The sequence below is a fragment of the Periplaneta americana genome, chromosome 1, assembly GCF_040183065.1.
Source record: "Periplaneta americana isolate PAMFEO1 chromosome 1, P.americana_PAMFEO1_priV1, whole genome shotgun sequence".
Taxonomy (NCBI): Eukaryota; Metazoa; Arthropoda; class Insecta; order Blattodea; family Blattidae; genus Periplaneta; species Periplaneta americana.
In genome coordinates, this window is record NC_091117.1 from 207,800,470 (window position 1) to 207,821,993 (window position 21,524).

At 34.9% G+C, this 21,524-nt stretch overlaps 1 protein-coding gene across 1 annotated transcript in view; it reads right to left on the reverse strand.

Annotated features, from left to right (window-relative positions):
- The window catches only part of Trhn (tryptophan hydroxylase), a 46,185-nt gene that overhangs the window by 11,943 nt on the left and 12,718 nt on the right, over window positions 1–21,524 (reverse strand). The window contains exons 5-7 of the mRNA XM_069836562.1: window positions 19,200–19,267; window positions 8,989–9,039; window positions 2,502–2,600 (exon numbers count right to left, since the gene is read on the reverse strand). Of these exons, the coding sequence (XP_069692663.1) occupies window positions 2,502–2,600; window positions 8,989–9,039; window positions 19,200–19,267 (218 nt within the window). The remainder of the gene's footprint in view (window positions 1–2,501; window positions 2,601–8,988; window positions 9,040–19,199; window positions 19,268–21,524) is intronic.

Genomic DNA, 21,524 nt, shown 5'->3' on the forward strand with positions numbered 1-21,524 from the left:
TAAAATATTAGATCATAAAATAACAGACAGCTGAACGCAACAAGAAATCTATAATGCTGTACTAAAGTACTAGAGCACGCTCTTTCATAAAACCTCATCTTCTGATACGACGCTCAGTGTTAGGAAGGAAAAGACATAGCCTATACTGTATATTGATAGACCTATTCTAGAATTTTATCGTGTTTTCAGGAAGTAAACAATAAATATATGAAAACCTCATTCTCAGACATCAGTCGTAATATACATCAAGTATGCAATATATATTTTTTAACTTGAGTTCTCTTTTCGAAGAGCTTGAGCTTGACGACACTGACAAATAGCCTAACTTCCCTACTTTTACTACATCCACGAGATGCACCAATTCAATATCGCCCACGTTTTCGTGTCTAAAAGTCGTTGAACTTATGTACTTTAGAGGCGGCCATATTAAATACAAAGTTTACAATACTGAAATGGAGAACGCTGTTGGTACAACAATAATAATAAGTAATTGATTAACTAGCGGACTTACTCGTGTTAATTATGTAAGTCTGTGCGGCTTACAGCTGTTTCGGTGCTTCATCACACCCTCCTCAGAGCCTACTAGATCTCGGCGTCATCTCGTACTTCTCTACCTGTTGTGTGGGTACGTTTGATTGTTGAAAAGTGTTGAAAAGTGGAGTCAAATAGTGTTTGTGTACTGAAATTGATCTGTGTGTTGAGAATTTGATCGGGGTGTGTTTTAGTGTGTTTGTATATTTCGTATTGTTCTAGTTTGTTGAGTTTTTGGTTCTTGGGTTGTATGTGTTGGATTTCCATGTCCGCATTTATGTTATTGTATGTATGGAAATCCTACACATACAACCCAAGAACCAAACCTCAACACACTAGAACAATACGAAATATACAAACAGAATAAAACATACCCCGATCAAATTCTCAACACACAGATCAATTTCAGTACACACACACTATTTGATTCCACTTTTCAACACTTTTCAACAATCAAACGCACCCACACAACAGGAGAGAAGTACGAGATGACGCCGAGATCTAGTAGGCTCTGATGAAGGCTAGGTGATGAAGCACCGAAACAGCTGCAAACCGCACAGACTTACATAATTAACACGAGTAAGTCCGCTAGTTAATCAATTACTTATATTCAAGTGTTAAAAGTAGTGTACGCAAGATTCAAAATGGAATAATAATAAATTTAGCTTCCCTTATGAAAAGGTTGCCAGATTTGACAAAGCGTATTACATAATTTGGAAATACACCTAAAAGGTAAAATGATATACATTTGAAACGGTTAGGGAATCGAATATACAAAATGTCAGAAAAATTTACATCTAAGTAGCGTTTGTGCTCATTTACAGTTAAGAAAGGGGGGGGGGGAATATCATCAGATAGGTTAGAATGATTTGAATGCCATATACCGCGAGAAAATCTTGACGAAAATCAAATATAGACTTCATATAATTTATTTTACTGAGCAAGTACACGTGAAAGTCTATTAATTTATTTGATGAATCTTTGATGCTTTGCAGGACATGTGGATTTATGGCGATAACATTTTCATACCTGTATTGACTTATTGTTGGGAACACGATAAAATCCCTGCATTTAAATGCAAATTCTCTATACAATAATTAGAAAATAATATCATACTGAAAATAAACAATATGTAATATTACAAACAAATGAAACCAATGAAAAACAGGGCGGAGTCGTGTGTAAGAAATTCGTTTATGTGCAAACCTAGCTCTCAAGGAATCAATTGAACTCTTCCGAAGGGAGCTTCGGGTATGGGAACTGACCATTATTTCTTATACAGTCGGATCTTAAAAAATACATAATAGCTCGCGCAAGGAACGATTACCGAAAAACAGCGGTGGCGCTACTGTCTGTTTTGATGTGTGTATGTGGGCACGCCGAGGGAGAGAGAGGTGCGGGCCGATGGAAGTACTGCCTCTTCCAAGAAGACGAACAGATGGGGACATCGCCTGTGGAAATGAAGAGCGTAGCAAGAGAAAAATTCGAAGCGAATTAAACGCGCAACATTATGTTTACGAGTAAAATAATGATACTCTGCGAGGGGAACGCTCTATCACTACATTATATTAAAATAATCGCACTTGGAACAAGACACGTATTCACATGCAGTGGAACTGAAACTAAAACCGTGATGTAACTATCACAACGCAAGTTTGATTCTATCGATGTCGTTTCTCTTCCGACTGTACTTTTGAATATCATTCAAGTTATCTCGTGACCTTCCCTGTCGCTCGCTCTTCCTTATCGAATTGTTTCGTCCGCATTCCTATCGTCGGTAATCCCTGCTTGCGATATCTCATACCTACTACATATTACTGTGAGTATGCTTCAAGATATTAAATTTTATATTGATGGTGTGGCACACTAGGTCAGTTTGTCCTTTGGTGCTATGTATTTATTACGCACTTTTTCAAACATTAGGAGTTCAATCTACTGAAATCACGCTACAAGAGAAACAAACCACTTACCGGTATCCACAGTACTTGACGAGTTGAGGCCAGTTTTCCAAGTACTCCTTGCAGGCGTGGACAACGTACAGCTTGTGCAGTTCCCTGAACACTGTACCCCTGCAAATGCAATAGGGATATCTTATGCTAAGTTTTACCGTTAGATGGCAGGAGCGTTCCATGCGGCACAACTTGTTGGCTATATTATGTCATGCTACAGTTGATTGTTCTCCCGCTTGTTGGTTTTCTGTGCGCGTCAAAATTATATTTATAATTATTTTGTATAACCTAGTATAATTTAATATAATTCAGTATTTTCTTACCTCATAATTTAATTTAATTTACAATATATAATAGCGTGAACTTGTATAATACTGGGCGATTCCCCTTAAGAGATGGTTGGAGAAATCTGCAGTATGCAGTTATGGATACGACTAAATTGAATATTCATGAACTTAAACGAGAACTTTGAGAACGAAGTGCAAGAACAAAAAAATAAATAAATAAAAAGGAACTTTGTTGAAGGTGAATATTACCTCTTTAATCGTTAGTATTGCAAGTACCGTACGCTAAAAACAGAATATGCAGCAACCAATGTGTTTTTTTTATAGGGAAGAGACTATCAAGATTGAATTCCTCGTATTTTTTTCTCTAGTTGCTGAAAGATCAAATGGAATGTTTGATAAGATATAATATGATCGCAGTAGTATCATGATTATTACTGTGTTTTGTAGGTTAAGGACATGCAGTTTTGAATACTATGTAGGAGGATTTTGAAAATTTGAAGTAAAAACATGGTTTTAATAATTAGTCTACAGCACATTAAAAACATTATTCACGAAATGGATTTCACTATGGATCGTCCTGGATAAACATCTCAGTTAATCGAGAGTTTACTGTAGGGGTAAACTTCGGAGACTCCTAGAAGTACTGAATATAATCTAAGATAACATAGCTCGCTGTCGAGGTTGCATATGTTTTATTAATTTTTCTTTTCCCTCTTCCAAAATGAAACTGTAGCCAGCAATTCCTTACTTGAAGTAGTTATTTTTGTTTAATAGCTAGCACTTTCGAGACGCAATGTAATTAGTTACATTTTTTAAGGTTTAAAGCATATATTCAGAATATTTCGGGACCTGAATGAAGACAAAAGGCTTTCCCTGGTTTTTACATACAGGAACACAACAACAATTTGGCATTTTGAATTGTTTTAAAGAGTATTTAATGTACTAATATACTACGTAAATCCTCAATTTTTATATACCGGAAAACAAATGCATCCCTCGAAGTACACGCGCACTATCTGTTGGTGCTAGTTCAGGATATCCCTATTGTGCGAGTTCTCTACCGTGTTGTAATGTTTCAATATGCGAAGTATAAAAAGTGTTGTACGAGTTTTGCTATGAAAGAGCGACCTTATGGAAATACACTTATTCAACTTACCTGATATCAACAACAAAAAAGTTTTCTATTACGCTAATGAACAGAGAATAATTTAGTAGCCTAATAGTCAATAATTTAGTAATAGTCAATGTCTACTAGTCACTTAATCCATAAAATACGCGTATGAAGTTTATTAATTTCTACTTCAACAGAGAGAGTAAGTATCGAGGCTGTTGTTTCAAATTTCCGCCAAACGGCAATTTACTCAAAACTGGATTTAAGAATTTTTTCTTTAACTTTTCGTTCCACAAAGAAATTTTACAATGTTACATCTGTTTGGATCAAATTTCTGCACATTCTTTCAATAATTTATTATCATAATACTCTGCTCTCTTAAATTGACTGAACACATTGGGAATTGTATCAATGGCTTTTCCGAAACACGCTATGAAATGTTTCATATAAAACAAGTTTTATCTCGAAAACGAAGCAAAAACTAGCAAAATTGTATTCAACTTTTTTGTTAGAAATATCTCAAAGAATAACCCACTGAAATTAATAACATCACTTACGGTTCATCCTATACACGGTACATTATTCTTTGAAGATCACTCCGGGTGTTTCACGATTAAAGAGCGTAATTTGATATTGTGATCCTTCAGGCTATTGCGGTAAGAACACATTTTCAACAGTCGCAATTCTTAGGAGTAGTAGGAGCATTTTATTTAACGATGCTTTCAACTGCAGAGCGTATTCAGTTTCAAAATTCAATGTGGGCGTGAAATAGTCCATAAAATATTCCTTGGAGCCCTCTAAAAGGAACAAAATTCTTTTACATGCCGTAAATCTACGACACGGTACCCACAGCTTTATTCCCTCCAGGAGGAAGTGTTGCTAAGGATTTATCGCTTTCGAGAATCCGTCGCCCTCGAAAGGTTTAACCCCCGAACCTCTGATCCAATTAACCACCACACCATCGGGGATGACGAATCAAATCCATACTAATAATAAATCTGTAGCCGAAATTTTTCTGGTAATTTTCGATTTTCCAAAAATAATTGCTCCTAACATATATAATTAACCGTCCTGAAAACAAAATCGCTTTTTTGAAATTTTTGTTTGCATGTCTGTCTGTCTGTCTGGATGTTTGTTACCTTTTCACGTGATAATGGCTGAACAGATTTATATGAAAATTGGATTATAAATTAATTTCGTTGTAACTTAGAATTTAGGCTATATGGCATTCAAAATATTTTATTTAAAAGGGGGGGTTATAAGGGGGCATGAATTAAATAAATCGAAATATTTCCCTTATTATTAATTTTCATGAAAAATATTACATAACAAAAGTTTCTTTAAAAATCATTTCCGATAAGTTTTATTCCATGCAAAATTTTGATAGGACTGATATTTAATGAGATAAATGAGTTTCAAAATTACAATAACAACGCCATCTAAGGCAGTGTAATGAAATAAAAAACAAATGACTTCGTCTATAAGGGGCCTTGGACAACAACAATCGAAAGCTATGAAACATAGCCTACAGAGAATGTTTCTGTATTTGTATGAAGTAATATCGGAAGCTAAATTAATCGATTTGTATAATTAATTATTAATTCACCATTGGAAAGTGTAGTTTCTCTAGATGGACATAATGCTATAATGTTATTACAGTAACTTCTGTGTGAATTGAGGACAGGTAAGATTAAAATAGCTTCTTATGCACAGAAAACTTGATAGGCATTCATTTCCTGTATTTCCTAAAATAATATTTATGACCAAATGAGTGGTCTTTAGATAAAAATGATCGCATTTTAATTTTATTAATACAATTTAAATTAAGTAACATAATAAACGATTTATCCTTCTATCAAACACGAATGTTCCCTGGATCAAATGTCCTATTTTAATTATGTAATTACTTTATATTTATTTCTAACGGGTGTAGTGGAGCGCACGGGTACGGCTAGTAGGCCTAATGAATAAGTCAACGTAGCTACATCAAAGAGCATACGGTCTTAGGAATCGAACGTATGACCTGCCGAATACAACTCATCTTGCTCCCGGCAATTCTGATACGGTTTGTAATTACGAAGCAACAAATACAGTTCAGTTGTTTTTCCCATCAAAACTTTCAACGGAGAGAAGCGAGAAATCAGCCAAGACTTTTCTTTCATGCAAATAGAACAAAGAAAACCAAGTGGACAGAGAGGAGTGAAGCAAGCAGAAGTTTCTTCAAGTGCGAATTGTCTTCGTTGTCTCTTCGTCACGACTGATGGCCGAGACGCAGCGTCGTCGCTTGTCGTTCAATCCCCAATTGACTTCGTTATAGCGCTTTCGAGAACGCTATAGTGTGCACACAAAGTTGCGAGGCTTTCGAAATATGTACAAGGGATCTTTAAAATTCATCAGGTTGAGACGTTCCTTGAACAGTCGTACAAGAATAGATTGCATCAAGAAAAGTTTAAATACAAGAAAGAAGCTGACAATATGAACTTATGGCACAAAACGGCATATAAAGGTAAAAAAAAAAAAAATGTTCGTTGCGTTCGGATTTTTATTATAGTATCGCTCACTTGTCCGCATTTCCGAATTAATCATCAACTACTGGGTGTTCATTTCAAAGTGTGTCATGACGTCACTGTTGATGAGTCAGCGATTTGAAGCGAGTTTCAGCTTTTATGTCAGAGAAGTTGCCTATTAATCAAGTCGTTCAATCTGAACTTGAGAACGTGTACGGTATAACTTGAACGTCGTAGCAACAGATGGCGGTCTGTACGGTCTGTGTGCTACCATAACCTCTTTCGAGCTGTGTTTTGCGCGGCCAAGTCGTACGCAGGGTATTTGTTATCATCGGTTGCATACCACAACATTCCACAACACAAATCAAATGCTCCGTGTCCATGATGACCGTCGAAATTAATGTAAACAAATACATAAGTAATCGTCTTAACCCTCTCCACATATCTCGACAGTAAGAAAAAACTCACCTCAGTACATGTTTCGAAACAGTTCATATTCCTGCCACTATCGGCATCACCGTACGTATCGGTAAGTACTCTTCAGAATGGACGCCGTACTTGCTAGGGAACTTCTCTTACACATAGGTAATGCACCTCTGCGGAAATGTAGGAAGATTGAATACTCTAGGCTCATCGGCTAGCCACATGACGGCATACAGCGAGCCATGACACACTTTGAACTGAACACCCAGTAGTGTTGTAATTTATCGCTAGAGCGTATTATTTCATTGTAGTGTACTGAACTGAAGCTGGAAATAAAATGAATAGCTCTGTAACTAAAATAAACTATGAAGGATATATCTGGTTAATTTAGTATTTTCCCAATATAATCCCATATGTTCTTCCTCCATATAACATTGCTTTAATTCTAGTTTAATAAATTATAAAGCCCTTCATACTATTGGATTTAATGAAATAAGCTTCTCGTCATCCATCTCATTATACCTTCAATATTATCGCAATTGGAGGCTTTGCAATCGATATATTTGCCATGACATTCTTTATTTCGTTCTTGGACAATACCAACACCATCTGGGTGGTGTTGACAGTACGGAAATTCGTTTAGAATTCTCTGGCAAAATTCTGAACGGAATCCGGTCATGCGCACAGAGGCGATACAGCCAAGACGTGGGCGATGCTCCATTTAAAATAATGCAAAGAATAAAAATCCGAATGTGTCATACGGATCCGTTCCGGTAAGTGAGCTCTTACCTTAAACAACGCAAAACACGCATTTGTGTATTCTTTGCACCATTCATTTTCATGTAAGTTTCTTTTCGGGGATAATTTATTACGCTGGCCAATTTTAATATGACAGAATGTGGAGAAGAGAAGAGGGCATAGAACTTTGTATGAAATGATTCGCAGGCATTGGTTATATAGGCCTATATGGTAGCTGCAACTGTTCTGCACAAATTAGACTACAGGAGGGTAACGCGTTTTCTGTTATACAAAGCTATGGATAAAGTAATCAGAAAATTCAGTTATCTTTGAATTGTCTGGCTTCTCACTAAATAGTCATTCACTTTTTCAATGGTGAGATGTACAACACTAAAGTCCCATTCACAATGAAAATTAAACATAACCGTAACGTAAACACAGAAGTTTGCGCTCAGGCTACAAAATGGGATCATTCACAATGATTCACATAAGCATTGACATAAACATTACCGTAAGACGTTAACATGACAGTTTGAAAACTCCAAACTTTCATGCTTAAGGCTCATTCACAATGAAAATTAAACATAACGTAAGCGTTAACTTAAGAATATAAACGTTACGGTAAAATCAAGATCATTCACGATGGGAACATAAACATAACAGCAAAAATAATTGATAACCATGGAAACATAACAACGACGCCATTTCCTCATATTCTGTCGTATACTTCAGCGCTCCACGATTGTGTTCGGTTTGAAAATCACGTAAGCATAAGCATGAAAGGTTGGAGTTTGCAAACTTTCATGTTAACGTCTTACGGTAATGTTTATGTCAATGCTTATGTGAATCATTGTGAATGATCCCATTTGGTAGCCTGGGCGCAAACTTCTGTGTTTATGTTACGGTTATGTTTAATTTACATTATGAATGGGCCTTTATGCTTACGTGATTTTCAAACAGATCACAATCGTGGAGCGCTGAAGTATACGACAGAATATGAGGAAATGGCGTCGTTGTTATGTTTCCATGGTTACCAAGTATGTTTGCTGTTATGTTTATGTTCCCATCGTGAATGATGGTATGACTTCTTGATTTTACCGTAACGTTTATGTTCTTAAGTTAACGCTTACGTTATGTTTAATTTTCATTGTGGATGAGCCTTAACAATGTGAGTGGCTCAAAATCAACCGATGTTAGCTGTTACCAACATGAACACAATTTTCCGGAAAATCACACTAGCTGGATCAAAATTAATTGGCAGAAAATCATGTACCCCCTTTTTGTACTATTACTACTATTATCACCACCACCACTGCTGCTGCTACGATATATTTTATAGTTGTGAAATGCAAAAATTTTGCGCAGACAGATTAAATAACAATCTCTAAATTTATTCCCAATAGAGAGCACAGGAAGTGAAAAGAACCATGTTTGCAACTTACCAAGTCTTGATTTCTTCTTCTGTATACTGCACCTTCGGGATAGACTGTCCGCTGCAAAGAGGAAAATAACAATCACACAGCTAACTGAATTGAACCAGTCACATCTATAGCAAATCCAATTACTCGAAAGTTTCGCTTCAACTGTGAGGATCGGATCTGTATAAGATTAGGTTAGGGCTGTACAAGGTGTGGCACATTTCAGGGAGTCAGGAGTGAGGATCTGGTGTCGACAATGACGTGATTTGAGTTTCAATGACGATTATACAGGTGAACAGTAAGTAATATTAATTTCAGAGGGTTATTCTTTGAGATATTTTAAACAAAAAATTGTAATACCATTTTGCTCGTTTTTTTTTCCTTTTCGAGATAAAATTGTTTTATATAAAATGTTTCATAGTGTGTTTTGGGAAATCCATTGATTTAATTCCCAATATGCTCAGTCAAATTAAGAAAGCAGAGTATTATGACAATAAATGACTAAAAGAATTTTAGTTTTGTACTTTAAATGTGCAGAAATTTGAATCGAACAAATGTAACTTTCCGTTCTGCAAAGGAATTTTATAATATTACATTTCTTGGAATCAAATTTCTGCACCTTTAAAGGACAAAACTAAAATTCTTTCAATCACTTATGATTATAACATACGCCTTCTTAAACTTACTGAGCATATTGGGAATTAAATCAACGACTTTCCCAAAAGACGCTATGAAATGTTTAATATAAAAGAACTTCTATCTCTAAAAGAAAGAAAAAAGGAGAAAAATGTTATTAATTTTTTTGTTTAAAATATCTCAAGAAATAACGCTTTCAAATTAATGACATTACCGGTACTTACGGTCTCATTCTGTATACAAAGTGTTAATTAAATATATTCGTTACTCATAACTTCTTAAATTTTAATTTTACAAAAATAAAAATTTAAAAAAAGTTTTATGCAAAAGCTGTTGGAAATAAAACCATACAATATGATATCAATGTCCGAAAAAAATAATACTAACAATGGTTTCATTTAACCTGGCAGAGTTAAGGCGATAGGGCCTTCTCTTACATTCAACCAGGAGTAAAACTTGCTCACATAAGTTGAACATACAATATTATCCGATTCAAGTTAGTTATTCAGGTATACAGAATGTGACAGTAAATTTATTTTTTTAATATCACTCTATTTTAAGATTTACATATTCCGAATCTCCATTGAATTTGATGTATGAATGCTTAAAATTTTGCCCATTCACCTCCTTCGTGTCTTTTAATTATCCCGCTATCAAATTGTGCAGGGATCATTCTCGTGTATTTTCAGAATTGCAACGGATTATCTCTCATTTCATTATGAAATCTCCTTGGTTAATTATTCTTTGATTCAGGGGCCGAACCTACCATCGTCTACGACGAGATGACCGTTTTTTTCTAATATACATTATTACACCAAGCAAATTTGCTACTCCAATTTGCATATGCATGAATGCTGCCGATGTTAAGTTATTCTCGTTTGTGATTGGTTATTACTTATTATTACTTACATTTCCGGTTTTCATTGTGAATGTTTCATGTCGTGCTAATTTTGAGCGTTAATTTATGTTAGTGTGTTTATGTCTAATTTTCATTGTTAAAGGATCTTCGCCGTCTACCGCTGTGCGCGGAACTTTGTGGTCATTTGTTCAGAGTAATAATCCCATACAATAATTATATTATTGTGTGTAATATAAATTTGTTTCAGTTGCTTTGTTAATCTCTTAGAATGAATAATAATAATAATAATAATAATAATAATAATAATAATAATAATAATAATAATAATAATAATAATAATAATAATCCGAGGCATGACACCCCATGAAGGACCATGACCGACCAGCCGGCTGCTGGCCTCACGTTCACATGCCAAAGCAGAGGTGTACGATCATCAACCAGAATGGAGGTATCGTGGGTTAACACGATGATCCCCCCAGCCGTTATAGGTAGCTTTCGTAACCGGATTTCGTTACCTATCGTTGCTTCCCAAGTGCAAGCGGTCCTATACTTAGGTTATTTTACGACGCTTTATCAACAGCTTAGGTTATTTAGCGTCTGAATGAGATGAAGGTGATAATGCCGGTGAAATGAGTCTGGGGTCCAACACCGAAAGTTACCCAGCATTTGCTCATGTTGGGTTGAGCGAAAACCCCGGAAAAAACCTCAACCAGGTAACTTGCCCCGACCGGGAATCGAACCTGGGCCACCTGGTTTCGCGGCTAAACGCGCCGGTCCTATACACTGGCTGAAATTTCATGAGAAAATTTCTTCCTCCATGAGGACTCGAACCAGCGCGCATTCCGTAACGCGAGTCCTAGGCAGGATGCCTTAGACCACAACGCCACGGCGCGGGACTTTGTACTTAAAATAGCAAATAGGTGTCAAAATATAACATTGTGACAATAATGGACAACCCTGGTGAGAGCTAGAGTCTAGCTCTTGAATCCGATCATTTTAACTGGTGCTCTGTTCTTTCATCACACCTTTCCATCTTAACAAGCCCTTAAGGTACAAAATATTGTACTGTATATCCCAGCGTTGTTTCAGCCCGGCGAACTTAGCGGGGATACAGTGAATGTGTTTGATTAATTATTATTACTGCTTTGTTTCGATGTAACAGCTTCAAATAGACTCGTAAATTAGCAGAAAGACATAATCAAATGTGCATTCATGTAATATGGCGTGATAAAAGAAAGATTTTCTGAGTGCTTTTTCTTCTTGTTATTCCTCCAACTATCCGCCTGTTTTTATACATCGTATTATTGATCTTGCAGACACCGTCTGCCATTTGGTATGTTATCCCTTAACAGTGGCGTATCTACGTAGGTAGGCCTATTACTTACGGAAAGTGCAAGGCGGTCATATTTTCTAGCTTTTTGTTTTGTTTGTTTAGTCAACTGTCCGAAGACAGGTCTGAACCTCACAAGTGACACCAACAAGGCACCACTTATGAGGCAAGTAGGTCAGGAGATAATGGAGTAGGGAGGCCAGTTCCCTTTCCCCCTCCATTGCATAGATCGCCGACTAGCTACATGTTACACTTCAGATACTTTCTAGCATTTTTTTTTTTTTTCTTCTTTGAACAGACTTCTGGGCATTAGAAAGAATTGTATTCCAATGGATACCATCCCACTGTGGAATCCTGGCAAACGAGACTGCGGATGCTTTAGCAAAGAAGGGCAGCACTGCTACTTACAGACCTGTTACTAAATCTACGTATTACACTCTTAAAGACTTATTAAATCTACATACTTAGACTTCAACAAATAAAATTTGATAGCACAATCTCAAGGGAAAAAATGGAACTCTCAGCATCATAATCCACAGTTAATTCCCGATTTACCACGAAAATCGTCTGTAGCTGCATTTAGATTGGCAACAGGCCATGATTGTTTGGCCAAACACCTGCATAGAATTGGAATATATCAGTCCCCTAACTGCCCATTGTGCAACTCAAACCAAGAAATGGATTCGGAACACCTCAAAATCTGTGCTTCAGTGGCTGACCATGATAATATCTTTGAAAAATATTGGAGTGCAAGAGGTCAAATGACTTTATTGTCAAACGCCTGGCATTAGAAAAACAACAACAACAACAACTTTCAGGTGAGTAACTGCTCTCCAACACTTATCGGTTTTTCTGCGGAAAATCAAAGGATCCAGAGCGATGAAGTTGCAGTAAGTGAGGACGTGCATGGAAGCTGAATGCGTAACACCCATTCGTGCCGCATGCGTGGCTACAGTGCTAGTGCGCTGGCCTTCCATTAAGACGGTCCGGGTTCGGTCTGCGTGGAATGTATGATGGAAAAACAGACGTTGTATGGGGGTTTTTCTCGGGGTACTCTGTTTCCCTCTTTCATTCCAACACTTCACTTCTCCTACATTTCATCTCTCGGAACAACTGGATAAGGCGGACCGCACAACAGTGCCGCCTAAGCTCGCCACTAATGACCTGGCCGTATCGAAATAAGTAAAAAAAAAAGAAAAAAGACAATCGAAATTTCACTAGTAAATTCGCAACATTATTTCAAATGCAAGGTTTATGGAGTATAACGACGGTTTTTTGAATGCACTAGAAGAAAATATTTATTATTATTATTATTATTATTATTATTATTATTATTATTATTATTTATTTATTTATTTAATCTGACATGATTAAGGCCATAAGGCTTTCTCTTCCATCCTACCAGATAGCACATATAAATACAAAAAAGAAATACAAACACTGATGAAAATAATACAAATTAAGTTAAAGCCCTATAGAGGGTCAACAGAGTCAAAAGAACGCTATAGAGCTCTCATCGAGCTAATACAAGAAAAAAGAAAGAAAACAGATAGCAATGATAGTGATAACTGATGATAATAATAATAATAATAATCCTTCACGAATTAGGCCACTGTAGACCTGTTTCGGCCCCATCTAGCAGTCTTCTTAAATGTCTTCCTGGTCGACGATGTCCTCTAGGTTTATACTGCATCATAATTTTTGGGATTCTTGAATTTTCCATTCTTCTTACATGATCTAGCCAATTGAATTTGTATCTGCTGATTTTTTCTTCTACTGACTCTACTTGTAATTGTTCTAAAATTTCTTCATTCCTTTTTCGGTCTAAAAGAGTATATCCTGCTGTCCTGAAAAATTTCATTTCCGTTGCTTTGATTCTGTTCATGTCTTTTTTCTTTAATGTCCAAATCTCGCTTCCGTATAAAAGGGAGGGTAATGCTAGTGTATTATATATTTTTATTCGTGTAGATTTTTGTACTAATTTAGCTTTTAATGTATTGTTTATTATTCCCAGAATTGGTGTAAATTTTGTAATTTTCTGGTTCACATCTTTTTCATTTTGATAAGATATTTCACAACCCAGATAATTGAAATTTTGCACTTGTTCGAGGCATTGGTTATTATGTCTTGTCCTAAAAATGCCATTACTTTTGATTTTTAATAATAAGCCTGTCCAGAGGCTAAAAGTGGCAGCCCCACTACTGGACTACCTAACGATAAGGCTAGTAACCTATCTTAGGGAAAATTACATTACTTTCAAGCCTCAAACAAGCAGTATGTAATGTATTTTTTATTAAAAAAATAATAATAATAATAAATACATCACATATTAATTGTCAATTTTACAACAGCAGATTTAGTAAGATATTATATCAGGTTATTACAGTGAAATTAAGGATAAATATGATGTGATTTAGGGAATATCACTGAAATCGATGAATTCAAATTTCGGGGCAATTGTCAAGCGCTAGCTAGGCTACGTAATTATTAGCGCATTGGCGTTGTATTTTTGGTTCAGAGAAAATAGCTCGTCTTTACGGAAGAAAAGTTCAGATGCCATAAATTAATTGAGCCGTTCAAAGCAAAAGCGGTGTAAGTCAAAATTGGGTAATGAAGTTTAAAGTAAAAATTCTGTAAAATACAGTGCAAAGTAGCAATTAATATGTCCTTGCTATCCACTGACTACTAATAGTTTAAATAAATTAAATATTAATTGCTACTTTGCACTGTATTTTACAGAATGTTTACTTTAACCCTCATTACCCATTCTTGACTTACACCACTTCTGCTCTGAACGGCTCAATTATGGCTTTAATAACATTGCTTATCTAGTTTAAGAAAAAAATTATCATCAGAGCCATAGGCGACTAGAAAAATCACTAGCGTCCACCGATGTGGAGTAACGGTTAGCTTGCCTGACCGTGAAACGACCGGGCACGGGTTCAAATCCTAGTTGGGTTTGGGAAAAGTTACCTGGTTGAGGTTATTTCCGAGAGTTTACGTCAATCCATTAAGAGCAATTGCTTGGGAACTTTCGGCACTGGATTCTGGACTCATTTCGCTGGCATTATAACCGCCATATCATTCAGACGCTAGATAACTATAGATGTTGATACAGCGTCGTAAAATAACCTATTAAAAACAAAATCGTTCTAATAACTCGTTTTTGAGCAATAAAGACTCTGATAATATTTACAGCATTTCCCATAAAAGGTACCACAGTTAAAATAAGAATAATATATAGGTAAGAGAGAATGTACACTTCGTCAAAATGAAAATGGCTGGCGTCTGAGAGACTAAGTTCGAATCGGGTATTTCTGTGAGCGCTCGGGACAGCCAGGCTTTATTTAAAAGATAGCGTATATTCTTCTAGTAGTTATAATGGGGAACACAACTATTAATCACTAAAACCTTCCGAGAAAATAATTCATATATATGAGATTTAAAACAGACAGATGAGTTCAGAGTGTTTAAAAGCGTGAATATTGTAACACAAACACTATACACTGTATCACAGGATCTCAAGTGGAGTACGATCATTGCCGGTTACAATGCCATTCCGACTGCAGTAAAACTCTTAGCGTAGTTGGTAGAGCGTTAGCTAAGAGTTCGTTATATTCCTAGCTCAAATTTTCGTGGAGTTACTAAACTTATTTTTTGTTGCCTTTTACATACATCAGTGAAAATATAACAGGTTTTCGTCATTTTTTATCCCTAGAATACTTTTCGTTTTATTATTTTTTTTTGTGTTAACACAAGACTTTTGACGCTAGATGGAAATAACACTGAAGACGACATTTAGGGGCTTTCATATAAAAGTGTTGTGTTAATTATTTTATTAAGCTCTGCTGCTTTACACTATATTGCTTAAGGAACATTCAGTAAATATGTTCACGGTTAAAATTATTTATAAATATATTAATATATATATATACTTATTTATTTTTATTTATTATTTAATTCCTTATCACTTCGTGCTGAGGGAACTAACCTAAAGACGAGCGGACTTGCCTGCTTCAAACCTTGGACACAGCAAATCCATTGTAGAGCTTTCGATTTAATCGAAACAACTAACTCGTTAATTTATTTATAAATTTATTCACATATTTTCTTATTTATTTCTCTTTATTATTTACTTCTCCATGACTACGTGCTGAAGGAACTAATCTAAAGACGAGCGGACTTGCGTGCTTCAAATCTTGGACGAAGCGATTCTCGTAGAGCTATTGATTTAAGCGAAACGACTCACGCATTATTTTATTTATAAATTTATTCAATTACTTACTTATTTATTTTTATTTATTTTTTACTTCTTTATGACTCAGTGCTGAGGAAACTAACTTAAAGACCAGCGGAGTTGCCTGCTTCAAATCTTGGACACAGCAATTTTTCGTAGAGCTATCGAATTAATCGAAACGATTAATCATTAATTTATTTAAAAAATTATTCATTTATTTACTTATTTTTAAATTCCTTATGACTACGTGCTGAGGGGACTAACCTAATGAGCGGAGTTGCCTGCTTCAAATCTTGGACACAGCAATTCTTCGTAGAGCTATCGATGTAATCGAAACGACTAACTCAATTTATTTATAAATATATTAATTCATTAAATTATTTTTTATTATTTATTAATTACTTCTCTATTACTATGTGTTGAGAGAACAAACCTAAAAACGAGCGGAGTTGCATGCTTCAAATACTGGACACAGCGATTCATCGTAGAGCTATCGATTTAATCGAAACTACTAACTCATTAATGTATTTATACATTTATTCATTTACTTAATTTTTCTTACTTATTATTTATTCTTTATGACTACATGCTGAGAGAACTAAACTAAGGACAAGCGGAGCTGCCTCCTTCAAATCTTGGACACAGAGATACTTCGTAGAGTTAACGATTTAATCGAAACAACTAACTCATTTATTTTTATATGAATTTATTTATTTTTATTTATTATTTACTTCTTTATGACTAGTGCTGAAGGAACAAACCTAAGGCGACCGGAGTTCCCTGCTTCAAATCTTGGACACAGCGATTCTTCTTAGAGCTATCGATTTAATCGAAACGACTAACTCATTTATTGTTTATAAATTTATTCATTTATTTGCTTATTTATTTTTATTTACTATTTACTTCCTTATGACTATATTATGAGGGAACTAATCTAAAGGCGAGCGGATTTGTCTGCTTCAAATCTTTACAAGGCGATTCCTAGTAGAGTTATCGATTTCATCGAAACGAATAACTCATTAAATTATTTATAAATGTATTTATTTATTTACTTATTTATTTTTATTGATTATTTACTTCTGTATTTTGAGGAGCATTAATGTCCTAAATTTTAATTCTAGCACTAGCGCCACGAGAGACGAATACAGCCACTAGGTGTATTTTGAGGAGCGATAATGGCCTAAATTTCAATTGTCCGTAGTAGTGAAACGAGAGTCGAATACAGCCGCTGGATGTATTTTCAGGAGCGTTAATGTCCTAATCTTTACTTCTCTGCACTAGCGCCACGAGAGGAGAATACAGCCGCTAGTTTGTTTTGAGGAGCGTTAATGTCCTAAATCTTAATTCTCTGCACTAGCGCCACGAGAGGAGAATACAGCCGCCACGTGTATTTTGAGGAGCGTTAAGGTCCTAAATTTTAATTCTCTGCACTAGCGCCACGAGAGGAGAAAATAGCCGCTGGTGTATTTTGAGGAGCGTTAATGTCCTAAATTTTAATTCTCTGCACTAGCGCCACGAGAAAATACAGCCGCTAGCGTGTTTTGAGGAGCGTTAACGGCCTAAATTTTAATTCCCCGGACTAGCGCCACAAGAGGCGCTGTAGAAACTAAGGAAAATTTAATTGGTAGAAACTACGTGCTGACTACGTGCTCAGAGAACTAACCTAGAGAAGAGCGGAGTTGCCTGCTTCAAATCTAGGACACAGCGATTCTTCGTCGAGCTGTCGATTTAATCGAAACGACTAACTCGTTAATTTACATATAAATTTATTCATTTATTTGCTTATTTATTTTTATTTGTTATTTACTTCTTTATGACTACGAGCTGAGGGAACTAACGTAAAAGCCTGCTTCAAATCTTTAACAGAACAATTCTTCGTAGAGCTATCGATTTAGTCGAAACGACTTACTCATTTAATTTATTTATAATTTTGTTTATTTATTTACTAATTTGTTTTATTTTTTATTTGTTTATTATAACTGCATTCTGAGGGAACTAACCAAAAAAGACGAAGTTCCCTGCTTCAAATCTTGGACACAGCGATTCTTCGTAGGGCTATCGATTTAGTCGAAACGACTTACTCATTAATTTATGTATAAATTTATTCATTTATTTACTTATTTATTTATTTTATTTATTATTTACTTATTTATTTATTTTATTTATTATTTACTTCTTTATGACTACGTGCAAAGGGAATTAACCTAAAGATGGCCGGAGTTGTCTGCTTCAAAACCTGGACACATCGATTCTTCGTAGAGCTATCGATTTATTCTAAACGACTAACTCATTAATTTATGTATAAATTTATTCATTTATTTACTTATTTATTTTATTTATTATTTACTTCTTTATGACTACGTGCAGAGGGAATTAATCTATAGATGACCGGAGCTGTCTGCTTCAAATCCTGGACACATCGATTCTTCGAAGAGCTATCGATTTATTCGAAACAACCATCTCATTAATTTATGTATAAATCTATTCATTTATTTACTTATTTATTTTATTTATTATTTAATTTTTTATGAATACGTGCAGAGGGAATTAACCTATAGATGACCGGAGTTGTATGCTTCACTCCTGGACACATCGATTCTTCGTACAGCTATCGATTTATTCGAAACGACTTACTCATTAATTTATTTATAAATTCATTCATTTATTTGCTTATTTATTTTATTTATTATTTACTTCTTTATGACTACGTGCTGAGGGAACTAACATATAGATGACCGGAGTTGTCTGCTTCAAATCCTGGACACATCGATTCTTCGAAGAGCTATCGATTTGTTCGAAACGACTTACTCATTAATTTATTTATAAATTCATTCATTTATTTACTTATTTGTTTTTATTTATTATTTACTTCCTTATGATTGCGTGGAGAGGTATCTAACCTCCTGACAAACGGAGTTGCCTGCTTCAAATCTTGGACATACTCAGAGCACAACTATTGAGAAATAATAAAACACGAGTGTGTAATACTTTCAGCCGTTAAGGAAGTGAGCAGCTTAAGTGAAAGTAAATGTAACTTAAGAATGCCGCGTATTTATCACCAGAAGATAATATGATCTAAGTTATAATTCACATGGCAGTTAACATGCCCACGCGAGGTTGCTATTTTATTGGCGAATGGGCCTATTATGACATGAAAATTATTTTTAACTTACTATTTGTATGAATTAGCGATGTCTGCAAATTGTCCACGTCTCTTGCGGTACACAGGATCTTTGAAGCCCTGTAACAAACAAATTTAATTAATTATTTAGTAATAATATTATTATACTATTACTATTATTATTATTATTATTATTATTATTATTATTATTATTATTATTATTATTATTATTATTATTATTATTATTATTATTATTTCCGAAATCACGCCAATACACATTTAAATATTAGGAGGAACTGAAATTCCCAAACATACCTCTTATTTAGCATTATAGTAAAGAGTCATCGCCATTCGTAGGATCTTGGGTTTGAAGGATTGTGAAGGAATGCCGGTTGCTTCACTTTCGGCATTTTTATGTCACTTGTGAGATTCACTGCAGCTGCAATATTTATTCTATTGGGCGCACCACGTAACACACGTGTTCAGGAGTCAAGGCAACCATAAGGAAATTTTTTGCATAATGCAATCGCATTCTAATTGCGTAAACAATCTGAAGTAGGTTTTCGAACATAGACGACTGTAGGGGAAACTGTTGTACCTTTAAACACTTTTCACATTTTATTTTTTTAAATTTTGGGAAATGAAATTTTTTAAATGAAAAAATGCTTGAAATAATTATTGAAGATTCCTTTACAACTTCCTGTATGTATTTTCCTGTTTTACAGATCTATTAAGGATGGAAAAAAATAAAATGAAGGGATATGTAATGTGTTCGAAGGTACAACAGGATCATGTACCTTGGGACATACCCTCTTGTAAGTAGGAACACGTGGAATATAGGGGGGAATATAGCTGTAAGAACTGACAATCATATTTAAAATGTATTTGCCATCATAACCAGAGCAGGATTCTCTGATTGAGATTTTGTTTCCTGGAGGAGCAATAACTGCTTCAACAGCTTTCTTCAAGGCATCCGGATCAATTGGGGACCTCTTTAATTCCAGAGTTACTTCGTGACATGACCTTAAAATAAAAGAAAAACAAAAACCGATAGTATCGTGTAATTTGGAACATGTTCCATGGTACAAAATGTTTTGTGTTCAAAGGTACAAGAGGGTGCACGTTTAAACAAATATGGCTCCGAAAACTAGAGAGTCAAATAAATCATGGAAATTAAAATATGTTATTACTCATCAGATGATAGGGAACACACCGTACTTGAAAGATATTAACAAATACAATCTGGTTTTGTGTTAGAAAACATATATCAATGAACGAAATATTTAGTTTTGGTACTAGAAAAACTTCTTTTGTCTACGGAACTCAAACTTTGCAATAAATCAAACCAAAACTACGACCAGAGCTACTTAGCGGTTTTCTCTACAATCTACTTCATTTTGAGTCCTCTAAGTAGCAGTAAAAATTAAAAAACAAAAAATATTCAAAGGTACACTATGCTAAAGGTACAACAGTCTCCCCTACCGTAAAAAAAGTTCTTTCAAAAGCCGAAGAGGGCAAAAATGCTACAAAAAGTAAAACATTTCCTAAAAAATGACCAATACATAATAAATGACCGAAAAATGGAAAAAGGGAAATTCAAAATAAAAGTAGGCTATAATGGTTCATGTTGAAGTGAAATAAGTTTATATTACGTCCTGCATTGTTTGTGATGTCTCGGAAAAAAAAAAAAAGATATTTCATCAACTTCCGAGACCTAGTCATAAGGCCTTCTCTTCCACTCAACCAGTATAAAAATACACAGCAAATATAAATAACAGCAATGCAGAAAACAATGTAATAATAATAATAATAATAATAATAATAATAATAATAATAATAATAATAATAATAATAATAATACGGTATTATTATTATTATTATTATTATTATTATTATTATTATTATTGTTATAACAGTATTAACAATAAATGTTCAATACTTTGAACTTACCGTGCTCACAGTCAATGCTGAAAATGGACTCCATTTGGCGCCACACACAACTGAATCTTCTGATACGCGAATAAACAGTATTCTGAAGTTCCATATCATTGAGATTCTCGATTTCTTCTCGTATATTATAGTATGTTAGTTCATCCATAGAATTAGAATTTTTCCTGTAAATCCAACCTTTTAGTGTTCCCCACCAATAAAAATTACAGAGTGTTAGATCTTTGCTTCGTGGAGCCCACAAATGATTACCTAGTCTCGTACCAAAAATACCCTCAAAAGTTTCCTCATTGACACGGACAGGCAATAATAATTTATTGGTAGGCAGTACCTAAATACACAATAATCACTAAACTTTATACACTGGAAGAATCAAGACTTTCGTAACACGACTTGTGACTACAGCGAATGCGAATGGCGATTGAGGATC